Source organism: Mixophyes fleayi, chromosome 1 (assembly GCF_038048845.1).
Source record: "Mixophyes fleayi isolate aMixFle1 chromosome 1, aMixFle1.hap1, whole genome shotgun sequence".
Classification (NCBI taxonomy): domain Eukaryota; kingdom Metazoa; phylum Chordata; class Amphibia; order Anura; family Limnodynastidae; genus Mixophyes; species Mixophyes fleayi.
In genome coordinates, this window is record NC_134402.1 from 45,023,462 (window position 1) to 45,041,605 (window position 18,144).

The window sequence follows — 18,144 nt, forward strand, 5'->3', positions numbered from 1 at the left end:
ATAGTTGGCAGCTATGGATCATCCTGCTGCACAGTTAATTATATCATATAAGGAATATGGATAGAGTGTACTTACATGCATGGCTAGTATGCTGCGCGGTACTAATTCTCTGTATTGTCTAATGGTAAAGTGCCATGTCTTGATTCTCATGAGATCATCAAATGTAAACTCCAGGATGAGTCGGCCTTCAGTGCATACCTACATTAGGAAAATAAATAAATAAATTTTCACATTTAAATAGACATTAACCTCAGTATGTGTAAGGAATTACTTTGACATTTGCACCTCCGACCACTAGAGTTCTCTGTATTAGCAAACTTGCCCTTAGATTTGCCCTTATCCAAGATGGCCAGTTTGAAATCAAAGAGAAACCATCTTGGATCCTGTTTCCTGTTTGGGCCTATAAATGGCACTTCCTGGTTCGGACATATGCTTGAGTATTCTGCTTGCTTAGCTCCTGCTACCTGCTGCTCTACCTTGCATCTGTGACTACCTGCTTGTGTACCGACCCGGCAAACGTCTGACTACTCTGGATATCTACTCGGCTATTGGGCTTCAGATAATTCCACCAGTATCGCTACAGTATGTGTCTTAATTTGTGTTATGTGCAACAAAATATATGTGAAAATACTATCTCAATTTTTATTTTCCATCTTTGGGTGAAGATATTTCTGTTGGCAATGGTGGGTTTGTTTCTACAGAGCGGGCAGCCATAAGTGGTCCTCTTTTATCCCTTCTTCTCCCTCCTCCTCTCTTTCCCCTCCTTCCTCTGTAAAGAAATATGTGATTAGAAAATAAAGTTCTTCTATCTGCAGCTGGGAAGGGGGAGATACAAATGGAATTGAGAAGTTTTAGCAGTCACAGGTGATCTTACCCTTATCGGGCAAGACAACCAGGACAATGTTGGTGCTTCAAATGGACTGTTTAACTGCTGTTTGTATAGAAACCCTTTTTGAACACATTTTGTATAAGTATATTTTATAACTCCATTAGGCATTTCACATGGAAAAGCTTTAAATAATGAGGTTAGTGTGCTTATAAAGCATTTGAACTATAAAGCGGTCATTTCAGAAAGCCATGTAACAGGCAAACAATTGTATTCATTCCAAGCAGACCCCAAGTCACCTTGTTAAAATAAGCAACATAATAATACCAAAGAACACTTTACTTTGGTTTCAAATGTTTTCTATACAATTCAGACACAGGGAATAGTAAAATTGAGAAGCATTGACGTTCTAGGGAAACAACTTTATGCTTTCAACCAGCGATACTCAATTTCTGAACCGTTTCCTTTTGTTTTGTAATGTGTTTTAGTTCAGTGAGCAAAGAAAAATGAATATGTTTACCAGTGGCAATTCTATAGATTCAGAAAGTACCAGGCCAGGTGAAGTCATTTTGTACAAAAGAAGCATCTCTTACTGGCTGCATGAACACATTACGAATAAAACACTTCTACCTACCATTTAAACAAATATGGAAACTAATACACAAGTAAAACACAAAAGTAAATTTCACATCAATCTGCATGTTTTAATACAGTAGGTTATGTGAAAACAGCTGAACTTTATATGAAAACAAATAATAATTTCATTTAATTGCACTGTTAAAGATACAAAGATTTTGACAGCAGAAAACAATCTCTTGGTCCATCTAATCTGCTCTTTTATGTGTGTTTGTTTTGTTTTTTTTGGGGGATTTGATATTGAGATAATTATTAATATATTTTATTTGTATAGCACCACTATATTATGCAGTGGTTTTCATAGAATAGTGAATAATTTATATCAGTCCCTGCTCCACTGGAGCTTACTATTTAAATTCTGTACTACACAAACACAGACAATCACATTTCAGAACAATACCTGCATTATTTCTGGTCACACATGCTATGATGATTGATCTTATTGAATATGAACATATCATTACGTTAGACTCAATGTTTGAAAAGGGCAAAATTACACAGTACGTTTCTCCATAGCTCCTCTAACTCACCACTTGGTAATCAATTGTCACAAAAAAAAGCTGTCACCAATGCAGAAGCCACATTGGGTGAGCTATTTGCATAGTCCTCAATTCTTTTTCGTCTCCAGAAAAATGGCTGCCTCCCAATGTAGATCAGTCAATAATTGAGACACACTGTGAAGTTAATTAACCTGAAACTGATGGTCTGGGAAAAGGTCTATTTAGGATAGACAAACCAGGGGTTCTCCTGTTTATTGCTTCTACATTACTCAATGTCAATCTCAGCATCTACCTTATGACACAGAAAAGTCTGGCCATACAGTAAACATTTTAATACTTTAATGATAGAGACAGATTTCAGGGTGTAATATGAAAGGTGGGATCTGGCCTGGATATATACCTGCCTGTGCTTTATCATTTATTCTATGTTCAATATATTGATACTAGTATGTTAATTGGCTTCTATTAAATTGACCTTAGTCTCTCTCGGTCTGTATGTGTGTGTGTTACGGAATTTAGACTGTCAGCCCCAATGGGGCAGGGACTGATGTGAATGAGTTCTCTGTACAGCGCTGCGGATTTAGTGGCGCTATATAAATGGCTGTTGATGATGATGATGATGAACTGCACAGAATCACTGCTCTATTTATAAATACAGTATAGTATTTAACTAGAAGGCTGTTCTTCTACACATGTGCACAATCACATTGTATTTAACACAGACCATGCAATAGCAATACACAAAACAGATGAAAAAAAAAAATTCTTTCAATTTGATTGGCATGTTTCAATTAATTCCGACCATTTAGTGCCAATACACAGAGACATATCTGACATTTTGCTGACTTTTTTTTTTTTGTAATTGTTCATGAAGAAGTTTTAGACCTAATATGTACCTGTCATTTATACACAGTAGAGCATGTATGTTGTGCACTATACCAATATTCATAAGTATGAAGCCCATGTATTCATTACGAACCAATATTTATGAAAATGCAGACTATCAGTTCACTAGAAAGCTAATAAATTGATTGGCTAATTTCTCAAACATGGTGACCTTTTGGTGTTTAAAGGCTGCAGGGGTTTTAAAGCTCTGCATATGTGAAGCATTAAAGGAGGTGAGGAATCATAACAACCAATTCATTTTTGCAGATTTATGAAATTATATATTTATGCATTTCCCTTTTAAAACAGAATTGCCTATATTTCATAATCATCAAAAAGGTAATGTATGAAATAAAAACAAGCCTCTGTCGAATAGGGTTGTTAAAAACTTAAATACGTAATATTTAAATGTAATATATATATATATATATATATATATATATATATATATATATATATATATATAAATACGTTAAATAAGTACATTTGAAGAACATAATTTAGCAGGCTATACCATCTTCCTGACACATCTGGGGCTAGATTTACTAAACTGCTGGTTTGAAAAAGTGGAGATGTTGCCTATAGACCTATCAGATTCTAGTTATCATTTATTTAGTACATTCTACAAAATGACAACTAGAATCTGATTGGCTGCCATAGGCAACATCTCCACTTTTTCAAACCAGCAGTTTAGTAAATATACCCCTGGTCTCTCTTCCAGGAAGAACATAGAGAAACTACATGCAAATAGTGCCACCACCAACAACCATCGCCTCCAGCAATGACAACCTGGCTGCTACCAACAACAATTAATAATAACAATGACACCCAACAACCACCATCATCATGAAAAATATTTTTAAGTAAACAATCATATAGGACCAAGCTGGTGAGACACATGCCTAAGGAAAAATATTCAGAGGAATATAGTTTTATGTTAAGATCAAAAGCTAACACCACAAAAAAACCTCCCCCCACGAAAAGCAACCCCTATCAGCACTACCAACAACTACCTCTCCCAACTACCACCAACAACATCTACCATCTCCGCTGTCAATGGCAACTACCACGATCAACAACCAGTAACAACAGCAACTACAGTACTACCATCAGCTAACAACACCAAGGTAACAAGGAGGGCTGTATTTCCAATTAGGGACAGGCAATTGAGACACATGCCTAAGAAAAATTGTTCAGGGTAAGTTTATGTTATCTTAGTTTTCTTTTTTGCGTGATTATTTTATTGTTCAGTCTTTCTGGAGTATGGCGTGTTTGAATGCGAGATTTTAGCTTTCAATACACACATTTACGAATTTAGGGCAAATTCACAGTAGCTTAGGATGCTACAAATATGTAAACAAAGATATATATATATATATGTTCCACTCAAAAGACCATTAGTGAGTAAAGTAATACCCCATTATTCCAACATGCATCTGCTCTGCACAAGCCACACTCTATTTTGTTGTAGCCCCACCCTCACTTTGTGCAATTGTGAAATAAAACCCAAAATATTGTCACTGAAATGTATTTTATCCCATGGCAAGCACCACAGTATAAATTTAGAGAAAATATTTTTCCCGCTACAGACGCTTTACATGAAAGAAAACCACAGCCTGGCAGCATCTTTCTGGGAAGCTGTATTTAATACGGTGAATGTCACTTCTCCTAGGGGGGTATTCAATTGTTGCTTTTAACGCGCTAAAACCAAAAGAAATGAGCGCTCTAAAAATATTAGCGTTAATACGGTAATATGCGCGTAAAAATCGTTAATTCGGTAGTTTACTCGCTGAATTTCAACTGCGAGATGAAATTTAGCGAGTAATTACCGTATTAACGCTAATATTTTTAGAGCGCTCGTTTTTTTTTGTTTTAGCGCGTTAAAAGCAACAATTGAATACCCCCCCTAAAGTCTAAAGATCTTTTACTATGGGAAACTAAAATAACTGATTTTGGTTTATAAATAAGTAAACAAACAAATATCAAATAAACACATTACTTAAAAATCATCCTACGATGCTCATAATTATCTTCTATATTACCTGGGATTACTAATTGGAATGCTTTGTAACAGGAAACAGTAAAATCAGCCTGGTGCTACTTTGTTTAAGAATAAATCAACTCTGCCAGCAACTAAATCAATTTCAGCACCAATTCCCTTCATCATTAGCAGAAGGAGCATGTCCTGTTACATGACTGTAATTAACCCCATCATGACTGGAAGTATTTCATACAATCCTGATCAGACCACATTTCATAGTATTGCTGACAATAATTTTGTTCACTGCCTCATGTACCATAATAAAGTTTTGGAACAGATAGGGTTTTCTTTTGTCGGTATATAGTGAAATAAATAACTCTTTTTGTAGGTGCAATATACAGAGAAAACATGTAAAATTATCACACAAAAAAACTAAAATGTTCCCATTATTGCTTTTACCCAATTAATGAAACCCTACACATTTACTCCAACAATTGTTTGAAAAAGTGGAGATGTTGCCTATAGCAACCAATCAGATTCTACTTATCATCTATTTATTACATTCTACAAAATAACAGCTAGAATCTGATTGGTTGCTATAGGCAACACATCCACTTTTCAAACCCGCAGTTTAGTAAATATATCCCAATGAGTCATCTAGTTCCCCTTAGTAGAGGGGTACTAAACATCTGAACATTGGGGCTCATTTACTGATGACTTATGGCTTCTTAGATATAGAGAGGCGGCACAGGGGAGGGAAGGGTTGGGCAAGCGTAAACTGAGCGCAATAAGGGCGTTTAACATGATTGCATCTAAATTAGACATGGACACAGGCGCAAAAACGCCTCTCAGGAGGTGCATCTCTTGCAGGTGCCGGAGGGCTAGTGTAAATATGTGCTATGATGATGAAGGCTATCAGCAGAACTATATCTGCGATTCTAGTCCACAGTTTGTGAATTGACCTCTAGCTGATGGTATTTAATTTATCAGAACTGCAGCTCTATTAAATCAATTAATTAAATGAATTAGTGTCCATCCATTCTATTACTTTTCATTTTCATACGGACTGCTCCAGGAAAGACAATTCCCATGTCATTTATAAAGAGCTAAACAACGCACTTGGCGATGTTTCTTTCATTATTTTTATTTATAGTATGTGCGACTCTCACTTTTATTCATAGGACTTTATTCTCGTTTGTGTATTTAATGGCTTTACCCTATTTGCAAACAGCATAATAATGTATTAAAACATGTAGGGGGGTAATGCCACTTCTGCATTGAGTACTAACACATACGCCTAGGGCGTACCCTATGCTTCCGTCACGTGGACACACACTGGTACGCCTGGCATACACCCAGCGTAAATAGTACTGCAAGATGTGTCCGACTATACATATAGACCCAAGTATGCTTCTTTTTCTTGTGCTCACTTGTACATATGCACCACTATGTAAGGTATGACTTATTAGATATAAGGAGCCTGGAAATAAAATAACATTTTATTCTTTTTATATATTTTGTAACCAGACAGCATTTCTCATGTCTGTGTTATTTATTTTTATTTATTAATTTTTTTTAAAAATAATTTTAAAAATGTTTAATAGATTCTTTTGGTTACTTGTTATTTAGTTAAACTAAATATGTATTTTTATGTAGTTTTATGTATTATTATTTATTCATTTATTATGCATTTATTTTTCAAAATCTGAACAGTCTTCTATGACTGTATATTTACACGCTGGGAAGTAGCTGCAGGTTGCAGGTTCTGCATCGGAGAGTGCTCCCTATGATGTATATGACCTTTCAGACGGCATACGTACTTGGAAGCTGTGCTCTGGCTGCTGAATGGTAAAAATAACCGATACAGCAGAAGTGAAATGCTCCCCGGCCGGTCAGCTGCTGCAGATCAAAATAGCTGTGTAATCTCAAGTGATCCCTACGCTATGAAATGCTGTGCTCTCACCCTTGTCATTACAGGTGAAGGCCTACTACGCTTGTGCCAGTAGGATCCATGAGAAGCAAATTCAACAACAACAAGACAACACCTGCTATTGTTTATTACCCTTCAATATGTCCAGCTGAACAGCTTAGAAGCACTTTACAATGTAGCCCTGTTGTATAGGGTGTGTTTTCCATTCAGCAGCATGAGGTGAACATTAAAATAAACAAATACATAAAATAATAATAATAGTAATAATGATAATAACAAAAAACCCAAATAATGTATTAAATATGTTGAAAACGCCATTAAAAAGTAAAAACTCAGACAGCGGACAATGTAAAGTCAAGGTTTAAAAAGGACAATCGGTATGGTTCTTAGCAGATTGTAGGTGCACACTGATTCATTAAGAAAAGTAAGGCAAAAAAATGAGTATGTTTTCTCCTGGACAAAACCATGTTACAATGCAAGGGGTTCATATGAGTTTATTATTTTGCATATAAGTTAAATACTGGCTGATCTAGGACATGCCTTACCCCAACTATAAATCTGTCCCCACATTTTAAATTTAGCTCCCCCTCCAATGCAACATGGTTTTGCCAAGGTACAAAGTTAACTATTTTTTCTGCTTTACTTTCCTTAATGAATCTCTGTCTTCCTACAATGCAAATTACCTTAATACCAAACAATATATATGTAATATATAAGAAGCCCCCAGACAGGATTTTCACATTATTTATACTGCCTGAAGTACAACAAAAATTGAGGTTAGCGCCCCTTTAAGTTCAATGACAAAGTTACAATAAAGTAAATACAGTGGGATACATTCAAGGCTCTGAAACGTAAACATTGGTAAGAGGATGGTGGTAGAGCAAAACACATAAACACAACAGAAGGGAATTAAAGGGGATACTATTGTAAATGCAGTTCTGGAGGTGTCCTGGAATAAGTATAGTTATGTCACCAACGTATGTTATGCCTCACATGCCCAATCAATGAGGCAACTTGGTACTCTGATTTTTAGAGTGCAATTAGCTCTTCACTCTAACGTTTCACATGCGTTCCCTTCCTTACATTACAGAAATATCAGGAAGTCAGACCCTGTTCTGCACCAGACAGCTATGCAATTCCAGCACAACTCTCACATTGACCCTTCCTCAGTTGACTTCCTTCTTGTGTTACTCCTCGGCTAGGTACACACCGAAGAATTTTCCAACCAACGTTTTATCTGAAACGATTGTACCTACGACTGAAGGTTGGATCAGTCTGACAATTCATACATACACACTGACACGATTTACCTTCAGATCTGTGCTCTTCATCTGGTCCTCTAGTCTTCATAGAATGACAGCACAATATTCATTCATTCGTGTCAAATTGTCACACTGATTACAACCGCCTTGTTATAGCTATCTACACGTCCTAACGAATTTCATTACCTTCTGTGACTCTGAAACGAAACATTCTGTCTCAGAACAAACAAATGAATTATTCCTTCTACAGCACTCTCTACATTTATTCACCGGGACATTCATCGCTAACATCGGGTGAAAAGAACACGACTCTGTAAACTCTATGGAGATCGTCATGAGTGCATACACACTACATGATCGTTAGGGGATTGGTCGGAAAATATTAATCAGCACAACCAACCAAATGAGCCGTCAATCAACACTTTGAAACGACTTTCGACAACTGTGTCACTGTACACACTAACCCGTTGTATGTCAGCTTATTTGCTCAATTATTGGACGAAAACACTCCAGTGTGTACCTAGCCCTACTCTGAGAGGTTTACAGAACACTTTCCTTTGTTTTCAGTATGATGTGTATCTATTTATTCAAGTTTTTATGTTGTTTACTTTGTTTTTACTGATGTTATGAGTGGGGTTAAAAACTGAGGTCTATGTGACCCTCTAATCCGTATTTACTAATTCTTCCACTATACACCACCAAAGACTACAGCAATTATGTTGAAGGGTATTTGTTGCTAAACAAATTACATAAGAGGATTTGAGATTAGCAAAACACATCAGCCAACTCAATAGCGCCACAACGCACCCATGTATAATTGCACTTGTGGTACCACAATAGTTTATCACTCTATTATTACACAGGTTATCCTGATACATAAGTTTGGATCTGAATATCGCATATTAGGTGTGGCGATTAGTAAACTGCTAACAAAACTATCATTTAGTAAATAATGATCATTTAATAATCAAGGGCCTGATTCATTAAGGATCTTAACTTGAGAAACTTCTTATTTCAGTCTCCTGGACAAAACCATGTTACAATGCAAGGGGTGCAAATTAGTATTCTGTTTTGCACATAAGTTAAATACTGACTGTTTTTTCATGTAGCACACAAATATCAACTTTAAATTTCAGTGTACAAATAAGCTATCAAGTATTTGTGTGCTACATGAAAAAACAGTCAGTATTTAACTTATGTGCAAAACAGAATACTAATTTGCACCCCTTGCATTGTAACATGGTTTTGTCCAGGAGACTGAAATAAGAAGTTTCTCAAGTTAAGATCCTTAATGAATCAGGCCCCAAGAGTCAATCTAATAACAGCTACAAAATGATGGGGCAGACAGGCACACACACCTACATTTTAACACCACTAACTCAATATCTTGTTCAAAACCACAAGTTGTTCTATGTGCATACAGGCGGTGTATTGCAGGGTGTTTTTTGGTTTTTTTGCTTACATGTGTAGCTATAGTTATCCAAAAATGGTATGTCATCATCATTACACCTGTCTAAGCTGAATTTCTATGTGCAAATAGAGTTAGATATCTAGAGATAGGAGGATACTGTATATATACTATACAAAGTCAGCGAAATAGATATATCATAATCACAATCTATATTTTACCCTGAAGTTTCCTTGCAAATGATGTTTAAAGATAAAATCTTGCATTTGTTAACCTCTTGATGATATGTTTCATGTTTAAAACAAAAGGAATGGGCTGTGCTATGGATAGATTTCACTTGTTTCAAAATTCTGGTCCCACTAGTATTTTCTGAAGAGCAGCTTGAAAACACTGATCAATAATCCCTGGATCCTGTGTAATGAAGCATCCTGTAGAGCCTGCAGTTATACAAATCAACAGTTATTAGAGCATTCATTTTTGCTTTGCCATATTACGGAGTTTGCATGATATTTTGACTTTTACAATTTTGCCATCTCTCTACTGCAGGGGAAGAGTTTTAATAGGTCTTAACAAATAAAAAACACTCCACACAAGGGGTTTCCTTTCTGGATAAGGCGAATGCAGATTGGTTGTTTTCGCTTGTTAACTCTCATTGACAGCACTGGGAATTCACAGTAGGAATCTGCCAGATCAGTTAACCGGTGGAATGTGAGGATGAGAGTTGGCATTATCCGACTATCTCCGTCTCCGTTGCTGCCGCTGTATCTTTGGTGACTGTCACTCACCATACAGCCATCCAGAATGGCAATAAATTAAGCAAAGGCAGCATCGGCAATGTGCTCCATAAATATTGTCATTAAGACAAAGGTACATTGAGTGTTATGTTACATTACTCTGTTTTGTAGAGTAGCCATAAAGGGCTCACCGTGTATGTCCCCATAAACCTCACATCACACCTTAAAAAATTCTAAACATTTGCATGCAAATAAACACACGGAGACTTGGATAAGTTATTAACAGATTGCGAGAACTTTTATTACAAGTTTTATTTTAATTTAACTAAACCTATGGTGGCGGAGAAAGGGCACTGCGAAACAGCTCTCAAGCTGGTAACACTATAACACAAGTGGACTGGCGCAAACCGCCGTACATCCACAACCACAGGGGAACAAATCCCGTCATCACTAGCGCTGAGTTGGCGTCAGAGTGACTGCCCCTTTAAAACTCACGCTGCCCTCCCTCACCGAGCCGGACAGGGACCCTCCTCACCGAAGGACCAAAAAAGGAGTTACTGGTGCCTCCTAGGGGACAGTGACCTACGACCAACTACCTGTGCGCCCACAAATCAGCCGCTGAACGCAGTGCCTTCCTACCCCAACATTAACTCAGAAAATGCCAACACTGAGGAGTGGGTGGGTGGGATCTCGTGCCGTGGAATGAGGCAGCCCAGGAAGTGCAGCCTACTATCACAATCAAGGTCCCTCCCCCAGAAGCTCCCATTGGTTGGGCCCAACCCAATGTTAACCCCTTTAGGTTAGTGTTCAGCTTATTACAAACTCTGTCACCCTTTAAGTGCGTTCGTCCCATGAAGCCTCACTTGTCATAAGATCTGTATTGCATTGTAGCCTCCATATTGCAGCTAGTATTATTATTATTATCGTTCATTTCTAAGGGGCCACAGGGCATTTATAAAACAGGGACACACAAGGTAGACAGAATAAATGAGGATGTGAAAACAAAGGGTAGAGAGGACCCCGCTTATGAGGGGTGTGATACATATGTTCAACAGTTACATGACATTTATATAGTCAACACCACAATATAGACAGGGTTAGAAAGTCGACAATAATAACATGGACAGTATTATTAGGAATTATTAGGAAATATAGACAGTATTATTAGGTCAACAATGGAAATGCAGACAGTATTATTAGGTCGATAATTAAAATGTGTAGACAGTATTACTAGGTCGACAATCTAATTCTAGACAGTATTATTAGGTTAACAATAATATCCCTAACTCTAACCCTATCCCTAAGCATATAATACTGTCTACATTTGAATTGTCGTCCTAATAATACTCCAACATTCGAATTGTCAGCCTAATAGTACTGTAGACATTTGAATTGCCGACCTAATGTTGTTGACTTTATGAATGTCCACCAAATGAATGTCTAGCTGTCGACCACGTACCCCTTATAAGAGAGTTTACAATCTAGTAGATTGGAGTTTATTTAGCAACTAGATTGCAGCCAACAGACTGATGAAAAGCTAATTTATGACTGGTTACAGCATATTTGTGTTATATACACCACAGATACATTAATTTTGATACTTAAATTGCAGCAAAAACAATATTTCTCTATATCATGGATCCAATAATAAAATATGCCATCCTGAAACATTGGCTTAATATGTGCAGTGTATCTTCAGTGTGTGGGTTACTTATTGCATTGGGGGGATATTCAGAATCTGGTACCACAGAACTTGTACTCATCAACATTTGTTTGTATGACTAAATCCTATTCTGTATATCAATGGGCACATAAGGGGGCAGCAGATATATTCTATACAAGTTTACTGCAATAATGCATCTTTTTCAAACTGATAAAATAATATTATTTTATAGATCTGCAATTCAGCTACATCACTTTGCAATACCACATACCTAACACTATAAAAATTCACAAAATTACACTTTTACTCTACTTTAATACGTGCAGTTCAATCATCATTACTGCCTTTCCATTAAAAGCCAACAGTTACATTTCTCAGCGTGCCCCAGCACACACGCCTGTTCTCTAGATCTTTCACACTGAACACTGCTTATTAACACCTACAATATACTTTCCCCTGTGGAGAACAGGAAAAAATACTCTAGGATCTTACCAGTTGTGCAATATATTTCCTTCAAACACACTTTAAAGGATATATCTATCTATCTATCTATCTATATATCTATCTATCTATATACCATAGCAATAAAATATATTTTATTTTAATGTTCCTATAAATGTGCAGTAAATCATATAAGACATTAGCTAATTTGCACACAGAAACTTCTCTTTATATATGTATATAGTAATATACTGTCTGTTCGGCCAATGAAAAGGGAAATATCTGCCAGGGATTGCAGTAGAACACTGTATATCAATGGGCTCATCATATAATTAATGGACCCCCTAGTGGTTGCATTATAATGGGAAGTGTTACATAACTGGGTTTATCTGCCAATAATGTTTGAACAATTTATCTCAAACATAGAGCATTCACACACTTACAGAGGGTTACCTGTTGCCTAGAATTCTCCCATGCCTGTATCAAGTAAACCGCTAGCACTCTGTTTGATTGGTTCTAGTAATGGTGTATAGTAAGCTGTCAACAGTAAGGAGGTATTACAACAAAGGGGAGGGGTAACATATACATTTGTAAGATACAAGCAGGGCCGGATTAACCATAGGGCTAACTGGGCTACAGCCCAGGGGCCTATGGCATCCAGGGGGCCCTTGAAAGTGCTCCGCAGCAGTATTGATCGGTTGGGGACGGGGGCGCCCCCGGCGCAATCAGTGCTGCTGAGCACTTTCACTGCAGTCCTTCTCCGGCGCGCTGTAGTCTCCTTACTGAGGAGATCTCGTGAGTCTCACTCTAACGAGATCTCCTCAGTAAAGAGAGTACAGCGCGCCGGGGAAGGAGGTAAGTGCCGGGGGGGGGGGGGGGGGGGCGCGGGCAGCTCCGATCACTGGGGGGGCGCATGCAGCTCCGATCACGGGGAGCGGGGGGGGGGGCGCGTGCAGCTCCGATCACGGGGGGGGGGGGGGGGGGGGCGCGTGCAGCTCCGATCACGGGGGGGGGGGGGCCCTCACGGGGGAATGGAGGCACCCTTAGCCCAGGGGCCTCCATTCCCTTAATCCGGCCCTGGATACAAGTAGCATAAACTGATATTGCCACTGACATTAAGCAGTTTCAATGTTTTCATAGCTTGCAAATGACGGATCTCTTTTAAGTAGATTTAACATATATAAAACTAACATTGATAGACAGACTTAATATGAGATATATTAATGTGATAAAATGGGACAGGAGGGTAAGTTATACAGGAGGAAGCGGGATGGTATGTTATACAGGAGGAAGCGGGATGGTATGTTATACAAGAGGAAGCAGGAGGGTATGTTATACAGGAGGAAGCAGGAGGGTATGTATACAAGAAGAATCTGGAGAGTATGTTATACAGGATGAAGCGGGAGGGTATGTTATACAGGAGGAAGCAGAAGGGTATTAATACAAGAGGAATCAGGAGAGTATGTTATACAGGAAGAAGCGGGAGTGTATGTTATACAGGAAGAAGCGGGAGGGTATGTTATACAGGAAGAAGTGGGAGGGTATGTTATAGAGAAGGAAGCGGGAAGGTATGTTATACAAGAAGAAGCAGGAGGGTATGTTATACATGAGGAAGTGGGAGGGTATGTTATACAGGAGGAAGCGGGGGGTATGTTATAGAGAAGGAAGCAGGAGGGTATGTTATACAGTAAGAAGCAGGAGGGTATGTTATACAGGAGGAAGCGGGAGGGTATGTTATACAGGAGGAAGCGGGGGGGTATATTATAGAGAAGATGCAGGAGGGTATGTTATACAGGAGGAAGCGGGAGGGTATGCTATAGAGAAGGAAGCGGGAGGGTATGTTATACAGGAAGAAGCAGGAGGGTATGTTATATAGAAGGAAGCGGGAGGGTATGTTATACAGGAAGAAGCGGGAGGGTATGTGTGAAGATACCGGGTGTATCTGGCCCAATACTACCCACTTCACGCTGGCTGGCCACCCACGGGTGCCTTCCTATGCCAGGGAAGTCTACCCAGTACCTTCTAGGATTCGTATGGTCACTCAGGCAAAATGCAGTTATAAAAATACAACAGTATATTTATTGTCATACAAACAACACTAGAATCTTATGTACACACAGTAAATAAATGCCAGGCAGATTTACCACATTATCTGTCCCTTACCCCAATAACTTAAGGAGATATAGTCACCTGCTGTCCAGACTTCACGACCCATGGATCCCTCTCTGCTGCATATATAGATGCTAGTTAGAAAACGAGAATTCAAAACTAGATGCACCTTCAGGAATGAAATCCCAGCATGAACACCCTTCCCCCCTGGAGTTGTTCCTTATATCCCAGGTCTAATTTCCACAGTCTTTCCCCTCCCTGGGCAAACCCCTGGGTCTATTCTACTTAACCATTGGTCAGTGCTGGACTAGGGGGGTTGGACAGGGGAGTGAAGATGAGCTGTCCTTCCAGAGAACCTCCCCTGTTAGATGGCCTGTCTGGACTAGCCTGGTGAGAACAATGGACACTAATTAGTATTCCTACTCCAGCACATGGCAACCTGATCCCTACCCACAATCCCCCTGGCTTCACTTTAAAGACAATGAATAGCAACCTTACTGCAAGTCATCAATATACTATACACAATATACATATGTACACTGAACTACAATGTCCCCTTAGCCACATGTTATTGGACAATGCAGTTGTAGTCTGGTGAGCTAGGGAACAAAGCATGGGCTATAAAAAGTACTATAATCCACATTATGTGAGAAATGAGACACCGAATGCTCACAGGGTTAACCCACTAATTTCGTCACAGTATGTTATGCAGGAGGAAGCGGGAGGGTATGTTGTACAGTAAGAAGCGGGAGGGTATGTTATACAGGAAGAAGCGGGAGGGTATGTTATACAGGAAGAAGCTGGAGGGTATGTTATACAGGAGAAAGCGGGAGAGTATGTTATACAGTAAGAAGCAGGAGGGTATGTTATACAGGAGGAAGAAGGAGGGTATGTTGTTGTGAAATCAAGTATTTGGAAACACCCTTCTACATTTGAAATTGATAGAGCTATCATGTATTAATCTAGATCTATATAATAAATGTAAACTTAACAATAGGTAAGGAAATTAGGTACTGTAGACAATTTGGGCCAAAAGAGCTGTAATGCAAAGCTAATAGTGATTGCAAAATTGTGGTTCACCCAGTCAAACCACTGATCATGTGTTGGCTCAAGGGAGAAAGGCACCCGGGGCAGGTACTATGAACTAGTTGGCTCAAACTCTAATCACATTTTAATCATAAATAAAAGTATTTTCATAAAAATACTAGTATTTATAAAGGTTCTTTTTTCTATTAAACAAAATTTTCTTGTTGTTTATTTCCAGGCCAGAAGATCCACAGACAAGTAATATTCCTAGTATGTAAATGACTACTGGGCAACCCTCTGTCTCTCTGGCACCTGCCTGCTCATACTGCACGGGTGCTCTAGAGAAGTAAGGAGCGTTTATAAAGCTGATGAAGAGGAAGGAGTTTGGCACCTGCTTCACTCAGAAGCAGGGGCGGAAGAACACGGTAAGCCTGGTAAAAATGTGCAACTCCGGGCAGAAGGGTGCTTGATATACCAGCACTGACCCTGCTCAGAAGCAGATTGATTCAAGTGGAGGAGAGCTAAGACTCTTAAGCAATGGCTTCCATGATCCATATAACATGAACATAAACAAAGAATTGCACAGAGAGTCAAAAACATTCTTGGTGCACTCCTGGTCAAAAGCAGAAGATCAGAATTTTTTTAGTCTTTTGGCCTAGTCAGCTGACGATCATTTCAAATATTGGACTGTCATTCACCAACCAGAACATATGGCGTCCCTTGAGGTGGGTTTGTTTTGCCCAATCATCACATGACCAGATCTGGTAAGTTTGAATTTGCTGTGTGTGGCCCATTCAGACAGAGTCACAGATGTGGCTGATTGGCTAGTGCACCGTTTGCACACACCTTTACCAGTACTACAGAAAGCACCAGGGTGACAGCACTGAGAAAAAGTGCAGAAATATGTATTTATTCTCACTCCAGAAGATAACACAGACTTTTTTATAAGTTAAATAGTCCAAACTGTTCAAAGTTTGAGATGCTTATTGTTTTTATTAGACTCAATTCTTTGAATCTGGAAATTAAAATTTGGACAAGTATGCAATCATAATTTCAAAAAGTTTATTTTTTTGTATTACCTTTTCTGGGCATATAAGTATCTGGGCCATTTAACAGTCTAACACCGTAAATATCAGAGATATCTCTGGCATTCATTACAGTTTTCATCGCTACCGAAACAGGCTAAGTTATCAAAACCTTTGCTTTTCGGAGTTCCCCCGGTTACATCTGAGTATAACATTGTTAGGCAGTCTTTGCCAGGACCGGCGCTTATCTGAGTCACTGTCCCGGCTTGAGTATAATGGTTAGTCTGATACTGCAGCTCTAATTGGTGTGAAAAGCGTCGATAAGAGACTCTACATAACTGAGCGCGTGCGTAAACCGCCTAGCCAGTCAGTAAGTTAAGCCTCAGCACTGGCCAGTATCACAGAGGTAGCTGGATATCGCTCAGCTGCCTCAGCAAAAATTTATTGATAAAATGGGGCAATATGTTATCATCGCAGCAGATTGATAAATAGGTCCACAAGTTTGAATGGATTGTCCACCTTCGGATGACTAATTTATTGTGACTTCATTTTGTGTGTTTTTGGCATCTCCTTATTTTACTAGGCAGACTTTTAATTTTGTTGTCCTAGCAAATTGCGCGTATGCTGCAAGGAACAGATTTACATCACACCCCAACAGAAAATAAACAAGTATGACTGGTAATATAAATACATAAGTTCTATTATATTTCTACTCATGCAGCAAGAGTATATGCTTCAGCTGTTTACAAGTCTGAGAGAACAAGGGAAAGAAGTATTCACCAATCTGCGGAGCTGATTAATTTTCAAGGTTTACCACACAAATTCACCATTTGACAGTGTCTTGGGAGTGTACCGCATGAGGGTCAAAGGTCAACGTCCCACACTGACTATAATCTATTTGTATAATAGGAACCTTTGAGACCTAGAGCGGCACATCTCCTGTATAGCTGTAAAAATGCAACACCTAAGGGATGTTGTTATTTTATAGCCATGCAAAAGAAAGAAAAAAAAAAAGAAAAAAACAAGCGCTTAAAGGAATGGAAAAAGAAATTGCACACTCTAAATCCCAAGCATAAAATAAACGGCAGACTGTAGTTTGCAAGGGAAGCACCAGGCATCTTTATTATTCCCCCCTAAAAGGGAAATTAATTTGTGCCAAGTTTTAAGATCCACAATTAACGTAGATTTTAATTTAAAGAAGCCCCCCCCCCCCCCCCACCTTGTTCAAGGCACATGTTAGGAAAGAGTCCAAAAATCAAAAGGGTCTCCAATTAAGAAAACATTTTGTCTTGTGCTGAATTCATGTTGCCGTACTCTGAGCTCTGACATTTTGTTGCCATGGCAACCGAAAAAATCAGCTGATTAGTTGGCATGGCAACAGAAAAGATGTAATCCCAGCAGACACACTCTAATCAATGCCCCCAGCACAGATGGTCTCCGGAGGATCAACAAGAAAGAGGCTGGCAGTCGTTCAGAGGATCACGTGCTCCCTCCAGACTAGACCAGGGAAAAGAAAAAAAGATCATTTCTTTACTGAACCAATAGCAGATTAACCCTTTCTTTCCTTCAGACAATCATACATCATATTTTTGATTATTTTATATTATATATACATATATATATATATATATATATATATATATATATATATATATATATATATATAGATACACACACACACATATATACATATATATCTATATTTATATATATATGTA

At 38.6% G+C, this 18,144-nt stretch overlaps 1 protein-coding gene across 4 annotated transcripts in view; it reads right to left on the reverse strand.

The window, feature by feature from the left end:
- LDB2 (LIM domain binding 2) overlaps positions 1-18,144 on the reverse strand; it is a 271,061-nt gene that overhangs the window by 43,769 nt on the left and 209,148 nt on the right. For all 4 annotated transcript variants that reach the window (XM_075194699.1, XM_075194698.1, XM_075194701.1 and 1 more), the window contains exon 4: positions 76-198. In XM_075194699.1, coding sequence (XP_075050800.1) covers positions 76-198 — 123 coding nt within the window. The remainder of the gene's footprint in view (positions 1-75; positions 199-18,144) is intronic.